The 15,907-nt window shown below is 43.7% G+C and overlaps 1 protein-coding gene and 1 long non-coding RNA gene across 2 annotated transcripts; one reads left to right on the top strand and one right to left on the bottom strand.

Moving 5' to 3' along the window:
* Nucleotides 1-1,207: 1,207 nt before the first annotated feature.
* LOC121854827 lies at nt 1,208-1,704 on the bottom strand. The gene is made up of 3 exons (XR_006086642.1): nt 1,511-1,704; nt 1,455-1,474; nt 1,208-1,280 (listed from the first exon to the last, which is right to left on the bottom strand). It is a non-coding gene; the product is annotated as an uncharacterized LOC121854827 (long non-coding RNA).
* Nucleotides 1,705-7,981: 6,277 nt separating this feature from the next.
* LOC121854835 (telomere length and silencing protein 1 homolog) lies at nt 7,982-15,191 on the top strand. The gene is made up of 6 exons (XM_042349637.1): nt 7,982-8,149; nt 10,036-10,147; nt 12,496-12,638; nt 12,889-13,057; nt 13,925-14,096; nt 14,879-15,191. Exons 1-6 carry the CDS (start codon nt 8,013-8,015, stop codon nt 15,055-15,057), a joined length of 912 nt encoding a protein of 303 aa, XP_042205571.1. The 5' UTR covers nt 7,982-8,012; the 3' UTR covers nt 15,058-15,191.
* Nucleotides 15,192-15,907: the final 716 nt, after the last annotated feature.

Raw genomic sequence — 15,907 nt, forward strand, 5'->3', positions numbered from 1 at the left:
TTTGTTTTATTGTATTGGGGTCTTATGTTAGATAGTCAAATGAACGCAAGACTCCAATTTTTTTTAAACTAACTCGTAAGAACAGATTCATGGGTCATTGTATTAGTATGGGGTCGTGTTTGATACGATAGAGAAATAAAGAAAACATTCCTATAATCTAATGGTATCTTGCGACAGCCAGATGTACAGATTGTTTTGATGGCTGTTACTATTATTACTATTACTAGTATACAATAATAGTGTTGTTATTACGGTATTTCTCAACCAATCACAAGACAGCGCATTGAGACATTACCCTACGATTGGCCAGTGATTATTTTAATAGCTACGTCATTTAAAATTACGAAATATCCTGGTATTCTATTTTCATACTGTTTTAAGATGCCAGTAGACAATAAATAGGAGATTAATGAACCGGTATACATGTTTAATGGGAAATTTGGCCTCAGATGTAGTAAATAACGTGAGGGAGAATTGAGCGAGGTCGTTAGCAGATGGACGCAGGTGAAGCAAGGTGATTAAGTGGGGGGGATTGGGTTGTTATCTGTGGGTTAAATTGTTCCTGTAGATGATTGGTGGTTTAACTTAATTCTTTTCAAACGATCCTAACCTAACAAGCCCGAACCCAACCTAACCTACCACACTTCACCCTAACCTACCACACTTCACCCTAACCTACCACACTTCAGTCTAACCTACCACACTTCATTCTAACCTACCACACTTCACTCTAACCTACCACACTTCATTCTAACCTACCACACTTCATCCTAACCTACCACACTTCAGTCTAACCTACCACACTTCATTCTAACCTACCACACTTCATTCTAACCTACCACACTTCATTCTAACCTACCACACTTCATTCTAACCTACCACACTTCATACTAACCCACCACACTTCATTCTAACCCACCACACTTCATTCTAACCCACCACACTTCATTCTAACCCACCACACTTCAGTCTAACCTACCACACTTCATTCTAACCTACCACACTTCATTCTAACCTACCACATCTATTTCACCCTTCATTCTAACCCACACACTTCATTCTAACCTACACTTCATCCCCTAACCTACTACACACTTCAACCTAACCTACACTTCATCCTAACCTACACACTTCATCCTAACACCTATACTTCTGTTCTAACCTACACACTTCATTCTAACCTACCACACTTCATTCCTAACCTACCACTTCATTCTAACCTACCACACTTCATTCTAACCTACCACACTTCATTCTAACCTACCACACTTCATTCTAACCTACGCACTTCATTCTAACCTACACCTTCGAAGTCTAACCTACCGCACTTCATTCTAACCTACACGCACTTCATCTAACCTACCGCACTTCATTCTAACCTACCACACTTCATTTCTAACCTACCACACTTCATTCTAACTGCACTTCATTCTAACCTACACATAATTTCTAACCTACCACACTTCATTCTAACCTACCACACTTCATTCTAACTACACTTCATTCTAACCTACCACACTTCAGTCTAACCTACCACACTTCAGTCTAACCTACCACACTTCAGTCTAACCTACCACACTTCATCCTAACCTACCACACTTCACCCTAACCTACCACACTTCATTCTAACCTACCACACTTCATTCTAACCTACCACACTTCATTCTAACCTACCACACTTCATTCTAACCCACCACACTTCATTCTAACCCACCACACCTCATTCTAACCCACCACACTTCAGTCTAACCCACCACACTTCATTCTAACCTACCACATTTCATCGAGAATTTACAGCAATAGTACCCCATGGCTCTGGGGTCGTCGAAACGTGACAATAATAAAGAGTTCGGAATTCCTTTTGGCCTTTACTGCGTTGTTTTTGTTGTTTATTCGCTGTTGTTTAGGGTACGGATGGTGAAAAATAGTGATGATGGTGATAATGAGTTTGATAGTGATGATAATGAGTTTGGTAATGATGATAGTGATGATAATGAGTTTGGTAATGATGATAGTGATGATAATGAGTTTGGTAATGATGATAGTGATGATAATGAGTTTGGTAATGATGATAGTGATGATAATGAGTTTGGTAATGATGATGATGATAATGAGTTTGGTAATGATGATGGTGATAATGAGTTTGATAGTGATGATAATGAGTTTGGTAATGATGATAGTGATGATAATGAGTTTGTTAATGATGATGGTGATAGTGATGATGTTGTAAAACTTCAGTAATGCCTTTAAGAGAAGTATTACTGTACACGGCTTGTCGAGTGAATTGGTCGAGTGAAAGCGATTAATTAGCTAAACGATCGTACGCTGAACTAGCTTGTGGTAACTTTTTTTTATGTGGTGAAAATTCGAGTAATTGGTTTAAGCCTTGAGCAACGATCGTTAGTGGATGTTAGCTGTAGGGATGGTGGTCATCAGTGGAAGTTAGCTGTACGGACGGTGGTCACCATCAGCTAAATATCATATTCCTTGCTTACCAATTTTCTCACATGGGAACGAAATAGGGAATTGTTAGCTGCCATTTAAGGGTTAAACGATCGTAAGCTAATAAACCCCCATCACGTCCAGCTAAGATATCACAGTTTGCTAAAATAGTGCCTCTCTGTTTTATACATTAAGCTAACACCATACACAGTTAGCTTTGACATGAGAACATTACAATATAGCTTTCAACCATAGTCAACATTTTTCTTAAGGCGATTTGGAGGTATTTTTTAGTATTTTTTTTTTTTTTTAGATCCTTTCAAGGAATTTTTTGCATAGATTTATTCTAAGTAATTTTAAGGGATTACGTATTTGTATAAATTTATTCAAGGTAATTTTAAGGAATTGTTTGTATAAATTCTTCTTTTTAATTTCTTTTTAACTGCACATTAGTGTAAAATAAAATTAAATCTATTTATCCAGAGATATGGAAAATAAATAATGAAATGATAGTTTTTTTTATTCTTCCTTTTAATAGGCATCAGGGGTGGGGAAGGCTGCTGTGTTATGAGTCATGGGTGAGTACTGCTGCCTGGGTGACATGATCAGTGTTGGAGGGGGTGCTGAAGGCTGCTGTGTTGTGAGTCATGGATGAGTACTGCTGCCTGGGTGACATGATCAGTGTTGGAGGGGGTGCTGAAGGCTGCTGTGTTGTGAGTCATGGATGATACTGCTGCCTGGGTGACATGATCCAGTGTTGGAGGTGCTGAAGGCTGCTGTGTTGTGAGTCATGGATGAGTGCTGCTGCTATAGGTGACATGATCAGTGCTGGAGGTGCTGAAGAGCTGCTGTGTTATGAGTCATGGTGAGTACTGCTGCCTGGGTGACATGATCAGTGCTGGAGGGGGTGCTGAAGGCTGCTGTGTTGTGAGTGATGGAATGGGTTCTGCTGCCTGGGTGACATGATCAGTGCTGGAGGGGGTGCTGAAGGCTGCCGTTATGAGTCGCTGATGAGCACTGCTGCCCGTGACATGACTGCGTTGGAGGGCATGAATACGTGTTATGAGTCATGGATGAGTACCCGCTGCCTGCGATATGACTGCGTTGAGGGGGTGCTGAAGTATTGCCGTGTTATGAGTCATGGATGAGTTCTGCCGCCTGGGTGGCGGCGATCAGTGTTGGAAAGTTTTGAAGGCTGCCGCGTTGTGAGTCGCGGATTATACCGCTGCCCGCACGCTGATCGCGCTGGAGGGGGTGCTGAAGGCCGCTGTGTTGTGAGTCATGGATGTATACTGCTGCCTGCGACATGATCGCGTTGGAGGGGTGCTGAAGGCTGCTGTGTTGTGAGTCATGGATGAGTACTGCTGCCTGGGCACACATGACTGGTGTTTGGAGGGGGTGCCAGTGCCGCTGTGTTATGAGTCATGGATGAGCACTGCTGCCTGGGTGACATGATCAGTGTTGGAGGGGTGCTGAAGGCCGCTGTGTTATGAGTCATGGTGGCGATTGCCAACCTGGGTGACATGATCAGTGTTGAGGGGTGCTGAAGGCTGCTGTGTTGTGAGTCATGGATGAGCACTGCTGCCTGCATGACCAGGCCAGAGGGTGCTGAAGGCTGCTGTGTTATGAGTCATGGATGAGTACTGCTGCCTGGGTGACATGATCAGTGTTGGAGGGGTGCTGAAGGCCGCTGTGTTATGAGTCAAGGGGTGAGTACTGCTGCCTGGGTGACATGATCAGTGCTGAGGAAAGGCTGCTGTGTTGTGAGTCATGGATGAGTACTGGGCGTCTGGGTGACATGACTGCGTTGAGGGGTGCTAAAGGCCGGTGTTATGAGTCATGGGTGAGTACCGTTGCCTGGGTGACATGATCAGTGTTGGAGGGGGTGCTGAAGGCCGCTGTGTTGTGAGTCATGGGTGAGTACGCCACTGGGTGACATGATCTATGTTGGAGGGGGTGCTGAAGGCTGCTGTGTTATGAGTCATGGGTAGCACTGCTGCCTGGGTGACACGATCATGTTGGAGGGTGCTGAAGGCTGTTATGAGTCATGGGTGAGTACTGCTGCCTAAGACACATCGTGTTGAGGGGTGCCAGCGCTGCTGTGTTATGAGTCATGGGTGAGTACTCGCGCCTGGATGACATGATCAGCTGAGGGTGCTACAGCTGCTGGCGAGTCATGGGTGAGTACTGCTGCCTGGGTGATACGATCAGTTGAGGGGTGCTGAAGGCTGCTGTTATGATATGATGAGTACTGCTGCCCGGGTGACATGACCAGGTGCTGGAGGGGGGTGCTGAAGGCTGCCAAAGAGAACAAGTGGTACCGCTGCCTGGGTGACATGGATCAGTGTTGGAGGGGTGCTGAAGGCTGCTGGCGATACTGCTGCCTGGGTGACATGATCAGTGCTGGAGGGGTGCTGGGGTGCCGCTGTGTTGTGGAAATGGGTGATGGCATTGCTGCCTGCGACATGATCAGTGCTGGAGGGGTGCTGAAGGCTGTGTTATGAGTCATGGATGAGTACTGTTGCCCTGGGTGACATGATCGTGCTGGAGGGGGGTGCTGAAGGCTGCTGTGTTATGAGTCATGGGTGAGTACTGCCGCCTGGGTGACATGATCAGGGGCATGGAGGGGTGCTGAAGGCTGCTGTGTTGTGAGTCGCGGATGAGTACTGCTGCCTGGGTGACATGATCAGTGTTGAGGCGTTAATAATGTTGTGTTAAGAGTCGCGGATGAGTACTGCTGCCTGGGTGACATGACTGTGCTGGAGGGGGTGCTGAAGGCTGCTGTGTTATGAGTCATGGGTGAGTACTGCTGCCTGGGTGACAGCGGATCGTGCTGGAGGGGGGTGCTGGGGTTGCCGCTGTTATGAGCTCGCGGTGAGTACTGCTGCCTGGGTGACATGATCAGTGCTGAGGGGTGCTGAAGGCTGCTGTGTTATGAGTCATGGCAGCATTGGGTTGCCTGGGTGACATGATCAGTGCTGGAGGTGCTGAAGCCGCTGTGTTATGAGTCATGGATGAGTACTGCTGCCTGGGTGACATGACTGCGCTGGAGGGGGTGCTGAAGGCTGCTGTGTTAGAGTCGCGTGAGTACTGCTGCCTGGGTGACATGATCAGTGCTTGGAGGGGTGCTGCTGCTGCTGTGTTGTGAGTCATGGATGAGTACTGCTGCCTGGGTGACATGATCAGTGCTGGAGGGGTGCTGAAGGCTGCTGTGCGAGTCATGGATGAGCACTGCTGCCTGGGTGACATGATCAGGCGCTGAGGGGCGCTGAAGGCTGCTGTGTTATGAGTCGGGTGAGTACTGCTGCCTGGGTGACATGATCAGTGCTGAGGGGTGCTGAAGGCTGCTGTGTTGTGAGTCATGGATGAGTACTGCCTGGGTGACATGATCAGTGTTGAGGGGGTGCTGAAGGTTGCTGTGTTATGAGTCATGGATGAGTACTGCTGCCTGGGTGATGATCATGCTGGAGGGAAGAAGGTCATGTGTTGGCGAGTCATGGGTGAGTACTGCTGCCTGGGTGACATGATCAGTGCTGAGGGGTGCTGAAGGCTCTGTGTTATGAGTCATGGGTGAGTACTGCTGCCTGGGCATGATCGTGCTGGAGGGGTGCAGGCTGCTGGTGAGTCAGTGAGTACTGCTGCCTGGGTGACATCAGTGCTGAGGCAGGCTGGTGAGTCGGATGAGTACCTCCTGGGTGACATGATCAGTGCTGGAGGGGTGCTGAAGGCGCTGTGTTAGGAGTCGGGTGAGTACTGCTGCCTGGGTGACGATCAGTGCTGGAGGGGTGGAAGGCTGCTGTGTTAGAATGGGTGAGTACTGCTGCCTGGGTGACAGATCAGTGCTGGAGGGGTGCTGCTGTGCTAGAGTCATGGATGAGTACTGCTGCCTGGGTGACATGATCAGTGCTGGAGGGGTGCTGAAGGCTGCTGTGTTATGAGTCATGGGTGAGTACTGCTGCCTGGGTGACATGATCAGTGCTGGAGGGGGCTGAAGGCTGCTGTGTTGAGTCGGTGGCGCCTGGGTGACATGATCGTGCTGGAGGGGTGCTGAAGGCTGCTGTGTTATGAGTCATGGTGGTGAGTACTGCCGGTGACATGATCAGTGCTGGGGGGTGCTGAAGGCTGCTGTGTGAGTCGGGTGAGTACTGCTGCCTGGGTGACATGATCAGTGTTGGAGGTGCTGAAGGCTGCTGTGTTATGAGTCATGGGTGAGTACTGCTGCCTGGGCATGATCAGTGCTGGAGGGGTGCTGGCTGCTGTAGTCATGGATGAGTACTGCTGCCTGGGTGACTGATCAGTGTTGGAGGTGCTGGCGTGTGTTGTGAGTCTGATGAGTACTGCGCCTGGGACATGATCAGTGTTGGGGGGTGCTAAGGCTGCGTTGTGAGTCATGGTGAGTACTGCTGCCTGTGACATGATCAGTGCTGGAGGGGTGCTGAAGGCTGCTGTGTTGTGAGTCATGGATGAGTACTGCTGCCTGGGTGACATGATCAGTGCTGGAGGGGCTGAAGGCTGCTGTGTTGTGAGTCATGGATGAGTACTGCTGCCTGGGGCATGATCGTGCTGGAGGGGTTGAAGGCTGCTGTGTGTGAGTCATGGGAGATTGCTGCCTGGGACATGAATGTTGAGGTGCTGGAGGCTGCGGATGAGTACTGCTGCCTGGGCATGATCAGTGCTGGAGGGGTGCTGAAGGCTGCTGTGTTATGAGTCATGGATGAGTACTGCTGCCTGGGTGACATGATCAGTGTTGGAGGGTGCTGAAGGCTGCTGTGTTATGAGTCATGGATGAGTACTGCTGCCTGGGTGACATGATCAGTGTTGGAGGGGGTGCTGAAGGCTGCTGTGGTGTGAGTCATGGATGAGTACTGCTGCCTGGGTGACATGATCAGTGTTGGAGGGGGTGCTGAAGGCTGCTGTGTTATGAGTCATGGATGAGTACTGCTGCCTGGGTGACATGATCAGTGTTGGAGGGGGTGCTGAAGGCTGCTGTGTTATGAGTCATGGATGAGTACTGTACCCTCCTTCTTTGCCATCTATCAATTTATTTAGCTATCTAAGTACCTATATCTATCAATCTAGTAAATATCAATAAAGAATATAAATCCGGATTCATTAAAAGAAAATAAATCCGGATTCAAATGAGCGTTCTTGTCAATCCGGATTAATCAGTGTTACCACCTTAGATAAAATAGTCACATTAATTAGAAAAATTATATTAAATCTTTTATTAATTTTTAACGTTATTATAGTGATTTTTTTGCATAAATTTAACGATTTTTTAGTTAATTTTATCTATATTATGCTTAATTTAACGACTTTTTAGTTAATTTTATCTATGTTAAGCTTAATTTAGCGACTTGTTTGGTGAATTTATTATATATTTTTTTTACCAACCACCAGGAAGACTATTAACATTAAACGATATTTAACGATATATTAATGATTTTTAACGATATTATAAATTATTTTAGTTAACTTTTATTAATACAAAAGATAAATTAGTGATTATTAACGAATTTTATCAAAGAGTGACCTTATAGAGTGAGGTGGCAACACTGTTAGAGGTAAACATGATGGCGGCTGGTGCTGAGGAAGAAGTCTGTGAGGAGCCTAAAATAACGTTTAAAAAGGTGAAGAATAAGAATAATAGGAGGAAGAGAGAGATAGATGAAGAGGATGAGGGAAGTAATGAAGATGAGGCGTTGATGTGAGTATAAGTGTGATGATTTGTGATGTGGTTTAACCTTATCTTACCTCACCTTATCTTACCTTATCTTACCTAATTTAACCTAACCTAAGGGTATTTAATCAATGGGGCGCTAATCTTCATGTGATAATTTACTAATACATGATAATTTCTTGGTTATATTATCGTTTAGATTTGGTTTGGTTAGGTTAGGTTTGGTCTTAAGGTCATTCAGTAATTTTTTTTTTTTTTAGGTTTTTAAGCTTTTGGAATCATTATTTTAGATAATTTTAAGTCACTTTTCTTCTATGCTATTTCTTCCGTTCGTTATAATTTTAAGTGAAAATCGCTAAAAAAAATTGAAATTTGTCGTATTTTTTTTAATTTTTTTTGTCATCAGAGGCCATATATCACCTGGTCATCCATATACAAACAATACCTCACTGGGAATTGATTTTAATTAATTAGCGTAGCAGCGTCGCGTCTATAGCCGAGAGATTCGACGAGAGACGGTGAAAAAATCTTCTCTGGGGTCCTCTGGGTGCGGCCGAACACTCTGGTATTATTTACAAGATGGCCGCTGAAATAGTTCCTCTTGGGAATTGATTTTAATTAATTAGCGTAGCAGCGTCGCGTCTATAGCCGAGAGATGATGAAAAAATCTTCTCTGGGGTCCTCTGGGTGCGGCCAAACACTCTGGTATTATTTACAAGATGGTCCGCTGAAATAGTTCCTCTTGGGAATTGATTTTAATTAATTAGCGTAGCAGCGTCGCGTCTACAGCCGAGAGACTGTGAAAAATCTTCTCTGGGGTCCTCTGGGTGCGGCCAAACACTCTGGTATTATTTACAAGATGTCCGCTGAAATAGTTCCTCTTGGGAATTGATTTTAATTAATTAGCGTAGCAGCGTCGCGTCTACAGCCGAGAGACGGTGAAAAAATCTTATCTGGGGTCCTCTGGGTGCGGCCGAACACTCTGGTATTATTTACAAGACGGCCGATGAAATAGTTCCTCCTGGCAAATTTTGACGCGTTTATTTCCACGATGACACCGGCGCCTCCTACTGGCTCTTGGTCAAAACAGTACTGTGTCACTTCCGAACATAAATTACGCCACTCGACACTTGTACTAGGAGGCATATGAGGGCGGTTAATGACAGTCTGGTGGTGTCATGCCTACTGGAGCCAGTGATGTACACCGTCGAGAAATATTCCTTTATAGTGACGCTGTTTAACCACGTTCCGTTTTCTTCGATTTCCGGACGGTAATTCTTCCGCGGTACCTTAAGGTTTATTTTTTCCGTTTGATAGCTACAGGGACGCTTATAGTTCGTATCAGTAAACACAGCCGGCAAAACACTGCGTCGGTGGAGAAATGTTAACGCCTCGTCGTCCTCACCGTAACATTCGAGGTGAAATCTTGTGTTGGTTTGTGCAATAATCTACAGCACTGCCATTACACAATAAAATAAAATCCAAGGGGGTCGCTGCAGGGGGCTATACCGAGCTGTGATTGGTCAGTCTCGGATCATACCCACCAATCAACGTCCAAAGAACATTTCCGCATGTGGTAGACTGTGACGCGTGCGGAATTCAGCCTACTAACCGGCACACGAACGCACGGGAGTTCTCTGGGGTGGCTTTAACATCAACGAGAACTTGCAAAAATTACCACGAATTTCTTTTTTTTTTGAGATTTTCTCAGAAGTTATCATGAGCGGAAGAAACGCCAATCTGAAAATCGCTGGATGACCTAAGTGATAATTTTACCCATTCCCTAACCTAACCAAACCTTTTCCCCAACCAAACCAAAGGGTATCAATCAGGTAAAATAATCAAGTGAGGAGGGCCAATCTTCACGTGATAATGTACTAACACGACGTGCCATTTTCCTGTCTTGTTTACAGATTGAAATTGCTGGAGAGTAAAGAATTGAGGAAGTATCGCCGTCGACACGTTGGCATAAGTGCTCAAGGTCTGTTGGTCGGGGAGAAGACTACTAAACAGGAGGGCGGTGAGGTGAGATGCTGTCTGTCTGTCTGTCTGTCTGTCTCGTCTTTTTTCTGTTTGTCTTTCTGTCTGTCTGTGTTGCACTCTCTCTCTCTCTGTCTGTCAATTTGTTTCTCTCTCTCTGGTCTCTCTGTCTCTTTTTTTTTTCTCTCTCTCTCTCTCTCTCTCTCACTCTCTCTCTCATATTAATTAATATAACTCAAATACTTACTTTCTTTTATTTATTAATTTTGTTATTTTTTTTTCCCAGGATGATTAAAGATAATTTTTCCCACACATAAAACTGGAGGAAACATTAACTATTTTATTTTTTTCCCAGGATGATTGGCCCATACTAGGCAGGGTGCCCCATTTACACCGAACCTCAATCGCTCATATATCCATCCAACCTAACCTAACCAACCCCTATCGCTCATATAGCCATCCAACCTAACCTAACCAACCCCTATCGCTCATATAGCCATCCAACCTAACCTAACCAACCCCTATCGCTCATATATCCATCCAACCTATTTTTGAAGCTATCCAGCGTATTCGAGTTAATGATGATGTTTGGTAACTTGTTCCATTCATCAGTGTTTACCTATTTCTCGCCTAAATCTAAATTTGTCTAATTTAAAACCATTGTTACGAGTTCGCTCCTGGTTGAATAGTTTGAGTACCTTTGTAATGTTGCCTTTGTTTAGCCCTGACTTCCACTTATACACCTCTATCAGGTCGCCCCTCGCTCTACGTCTCAAGGTTCCTAATGCCCGGGACTAGTCTTGTCATTCTCCCCTGAATTCTTTCCAAGGATTCTATATCCATTCTGTAATACGGTGACCAGAACTGAACTGCGTAATCCAGGTGTGGTCTCACAAGAGCAAGATACAGTTTTAGGATGACCTCGCTAGTCTTGTAACTAACACTCCTTTGTATGAACCCAAGTACTTTATTAGCCTTGTTACGAGCAAAAACACATTGTTTACTTGGCTTAAGATTCCTACTTATCAATACAGTATAGTCTTGATTTAGGCGGTCAATTGAACCCGTGGAGGTCCGCGTAAAATGAGAAACGCGTAAACGAAATAACAGAACATATGGGATTAATTGAAATAGAGACTGGGCCGACCCCCAAACTCCACTTTTTCCGACACAATACGTACCTTTTATGATGGTATTGACACACACACATAATATCTAAATAAAAAACTACAAATCTAAAGGTGTTTAACACTTGCCTTAGTAGAAGAGATGGGTCGGCACACGTGGATGGCGGCTGGTTCCGAGGCAGAGGGCAGATTAGTGGCCCTCCGGTGAATCACTATCACTACTCACAGAGGTTTGCAGGGCCTCCCAGACAAACCCCTCAAAGTCCATATCCTCACTATCACTGACTTGGGCTGGCTGTGGTTGTGGTGGGTTGCGGGCGAAGAACTCCATAATACTACGTTGACGATTAGCATTGATGTTGTCGTGATACATCTGGACATACTGCTCCATAATTTTCGACAGAAGGTTATTAGACACTTCATACCGATGCTTGACTGTGTCTTTGTCAAGGATGAGCTTGATTTTCTCCCCCAACTCGATGACTTCCTTCACATAACCATGGCTTGGTCCAGGTAGTTCAAGGTTTCTCGGGGGTGGTGGGAGTCCAGCGGAAGCCATTGTGAGGGGAATAGCGGGCACAAGAGAGAACTGTATACGTGGAGACTTAGAACAATGAGACTGGCCTGGCTAGGTCAGTGACTTCTTCCCTCTGGTGGCAGGGCACGTCATGCTACATTAGACCAATCACAGCTAGCGGCAGAGGGAGGTAAGTATGTGTGGCCCAATCACAGTCCGATACGTCATACGACATCAGCGATAACGTAAGAGCGACCTAATGCGCACCCTCCAGGCGCCGCTTCCCACGTAAATGATGGAATGAACCGCTAACTTAAAATTTTCATTCTGGCAAAGTGCCGCGTAAATGACCAAACGCTTAAACCAAATCCGCGTAAATCAAGACTATACTGTACTGTACTGTACTCCTAAATCTTTCTCACAGTTACATTTCTCAATAACATTTGGTTTACATCTCCTAGACTAATTACTTTACATTTGTCCACATTAAATTCCATCTGCAATTTTTCAGACCACGAGAAAAAAATTTTTAGACCATTATTTTTATTAAGGATGTAATTAAAGACTTTTTTACCAAGGTTGTATTAAAGACTTTTTTTCCGAATGATGTAATTAAGACCATTTTTTTGCCGAGGACGATCCATTTACGTAAATTTTTTTCCCAGGACGACCCATTTAAGTTAAATTTTTTCCCCAGGATATAATTAAGACTTTTCCTATGGGTTAATTAAGACTTTTTTTTACCCCAGGATGACCCATTTAAGACAAAGAGTGGAGGAATGCTAGACTTATCACAGGTGAAGAACGCCAAGAAGACCGACGACGCGTATGACACTGGCATCGGCACGTCGTTCTCCGCGGAAACCAACCGACGTGACGAGGACGCCGAGATGTGAGATGATGTGATGGTTCTGGGGTGGGGGTTAATAGGGGTTTAATTACTGTGTGGTTGAGTTAATTACTGTACAGGTGACATAATGGGGAGCTGATTAAGAGGAGCTAATTACTGTACAGGTGAGCATACTGTACAAAGAAATGCTAATTATGCCATTTTTTTTAGTGTGTGTGTGTGTGTGTGTAATTTATCGACACCACAGAACAAAATATTAACGATTTATTTCGATTTATTTACATTCCTCCAGGCAGAAATATATCGAGGAGAATCTAGCCAAGCGTAAGGGTATCGAGTCGGAGGATAAGCAAGACGAACAGCCTCGCTACCAGACACTAGAGGAGGCCGCCTTACACGCTGTCCCCGATATATTGAGGGAGTCGACCAGCAAGAGAAGTGAAGAAATGTTGAGTAACCAGGTGAGATGAAATAGGCCATCTGACTTAACCTAATCTAACAACCTAATCAAACCTAACCTAATCTAATCTAACCTAACCTAACCTAACAACCTAATCTAACCTAACCTAATCTAACCTAACCTAATGAAATCTAACCAAATGCTAACATGACAATGCTAACCCCTACCTAATCTAACCTAACCTAAGCAAACCTAACCTAATGCTAACATGACAATGCTAACCAAACCTCATGCTAACCCCTACCTGATCTATCCTAACCTAATGCTAACCTGACCTAATGCTAACATGACAATGCTAACCTAACCTAATGCTAACATGACAATGCTAACCTAACCTAATGCTAACATGACAATGCTAACCTAACCTAATGCTAATCTATCCTAACCTAACCTAATCAAACCAAATCAGACCTTGCAGATACCTTTCCAATCACAAGGGTCAAGTGTACTGGGTCAAGTGCCCCTGAAAAAGATTAGTGTCTTAAACTTGAAATATATCTCATGGGATTGAAATTTATGAAAAAGATTGTGACTCGAATCATCTGAAATAGATTTACACTTTGAACTTAATAATGAAATTTCAGATATTAGTGGACCCCTGAAATATATTTAGATCTGAAACATTGAATTCCAGATGTTTAGTGGAATCCCTGAAGTATATTTTGACGTGAAATTTTATTGTTATTGAATTCCAGATGTTTAGTGGACCTCAGAGGTGAATTTTAGCCTTAAGGTATATTATTATTGAATTCCAGATGTTTAGTGGAATCCCTGAAGTATATTTTGTCCTGAAACACTGGATTCCAGGTGTTTATTGTAACCCCAGAGTTGAATTTGGGCCTGAAACTATATTATTATTGAATTCCAGATGCTGAGTGGAATCCCAGAGGTGGACTTGGGCCTCGAAGCCAAAATCCGCAACATCGAAGCCACAGAGGAAGCCAAACAGAAGCTCCTCCGCGAGAGCATGATGAAAAAAGAACGGCCGTCGGAGTTTGTCCCCAAAAACATGGCTGTCAACTTCGTGCAGCATAACAGATGTGAGTTTGGGGTTTGTGAGTCGTGATTCATAAATTTGACTCATTTTTTGGTGTTTGTGAGTCGTGATTCATAAATTTGACTCATTTTTTGGTGTTTGTGAGGCGTGATTCATAAGTTCGATTTGTTTGTTTTAATACAGTACTGTATATGGATTTATATACTGGAAACTGATTTATATAATACAGCTCCTCCCCGACTTACGACGGGGTTAGGGACCCAAATCCAGGTCGTAAGTCGAAAATGCTTAAATAATACATAAAAAATCTAAAATGGTTGTCTCTCTTTCTTCTCAGCACCACAAAACTCTCACTTTTAAGCTTGCCAGATATTTTAAAGTGAATTATACACGAAAATTTTGTCTGTGTACTGACGTTGGGACTCGAAAATACGTAATTTGACAAAATTTTGTTACGACTGAGGCGGGTCGTAAAAACTTAAAAAGTGAGAGTTTTGTGGTGCCGAGAAGAAAAAGAGACACCCATTTTAGATTTTCAGTGTATTATTTAAGCATTTTCGACTTGCGACCATTTCCACTTACGACCTGGATTTGGGTCCCTAACCCCGTCGTAAGTCGGGGAGGAACTGTGATTGAAACTGATTTATATTAGGGTGTCTAATCCTCAAGCGAAGTAAACTAGGGTGTCTACTCTTCAGGTAAAATAAACTAGGGTGTCTAATCTTCAAGTCATCCCTTATATAAAACGAAAAATCTTATTCCCTTAAAAAAAAATCTAAAAAAGCCAAATATTAATAAGAGAATTTTTTATAATTTTTTCCCCAGTTAACCTCGAAGAAACCGGCCCGGCCAAGAAGCAGGAGAAGAAAGTCCAGGAAATCGTCGAACCCGTGGTAGGAGGCGGAGTAAAGATCTCTACTATAGCCCCTAAGAGACCCCACGGTGAAAAGGCGACGGATGACTTCCATTACGAGAAGTTCAAAAAACAGTTCAGAAGACATTGAACTTACCTGAACACGTTAGTATCAGAACTTGATTTTTTTTTAATTTTTTTTTTTAAACTAGGAAAATTTTTCAGGCAATTGAGAAAAAAATTACGTTACTTGATAATTTCTTTGTAATAAAATGATTCAAAATACATTGGTTTTTATTACAGCTTTGGGGTACAGCGGATTATTCTTCTGTAATTATTGGTGAGAAATAATCATTCGTAAGGGATTCTACCGAAGTAGTTTGTGACAGAATTATCAAGGAATTAATGGTAAGTTTATTCTGTAATTACTAAAGAAAGTATTATCAAACACCCAGTAATTATTTGTGGTACGATTATCAAGAATTATCGTGGTAATTCTTCCATTTATTAGAAGTGTGGTTGCATATTCTTGAGAATACTGTAGTTATTATAAGAATTTGTATTTTGTAGTGTTAATTTGTCATGGCCTTGATGTGGGATTTTGTGTTGGATAGAATGCTTTGTAGAGCTGAGAATGTAGAGGGGTAGGTTAAGAATGTGGAGGAGACAGGGGTAGTGTAGCATTCTGTAACTGACGGTCACCAATTATAGCGTACTGTATGTGGTTAGTTGTCAATTCTCTCTTGTCTGGGCTCACAAACGTACATACAGGTAAGATATCTCGCACTCGGGATGGCAGCAAGAATAGAAACTCACAATGCGTTTCCTGTATATATATTGTAAGTACAGTGCAGTGTTAAGGAGTTGGTGTGTGGTGAGGCGCTTGTTTGCAGGTCTTGCTGGTTGGTGAGAGTAGAGTAGAATGATCTCCACAGGCCTACGCGTATTTATGCCATTGGTCAGTGTCATGGTTTTGGTATGGTTCGGTCCACCAAGAAGAA

The sequence above is a fragment of the Homarus americanus genome, unplaced genomic scaffold (genome assembly GCF_018991925.1).
Source record: "Homarus americanus isolate GMGI-L3 unplaced genomic scaffold, GMGI_Hamer_2.0 scaffold36569, whole genome shotgun sequence".
Taxonomy (NCBI): domain Eukaryota; kingdom Metazoa; phylum Arthropoda; class Malacostraca; order Decapoda; family Nephropidae; genus Homarus; species Homarus americanus.

Excerpts from the sequence above, each read along its gene's own strand:
- LOC121854835 (XM_042349637.1), top strand. The coding sequence starts at position 8,013 with ATGATGGCGGCTGGTGCTGAGGAAGAAGTCTGTGAGGAGCCTAAAATA. Across the intron at positions 8,150-10,035 it reads AATGAAGATGAGGCGTTGAT|ATTGAAATTGCTGGAGAGTA; the intron begins GTGAGTATAAGT and ends TCTTGTTTACAG. Across the intron at positions 14,097-14,878 it reads CTTCGTGCAGCATAACAGAT|TTAACCTCGAAGAAACCGGC; the intron begins GTGAGTTTGGGG and ends TTTTTTCCCCAG.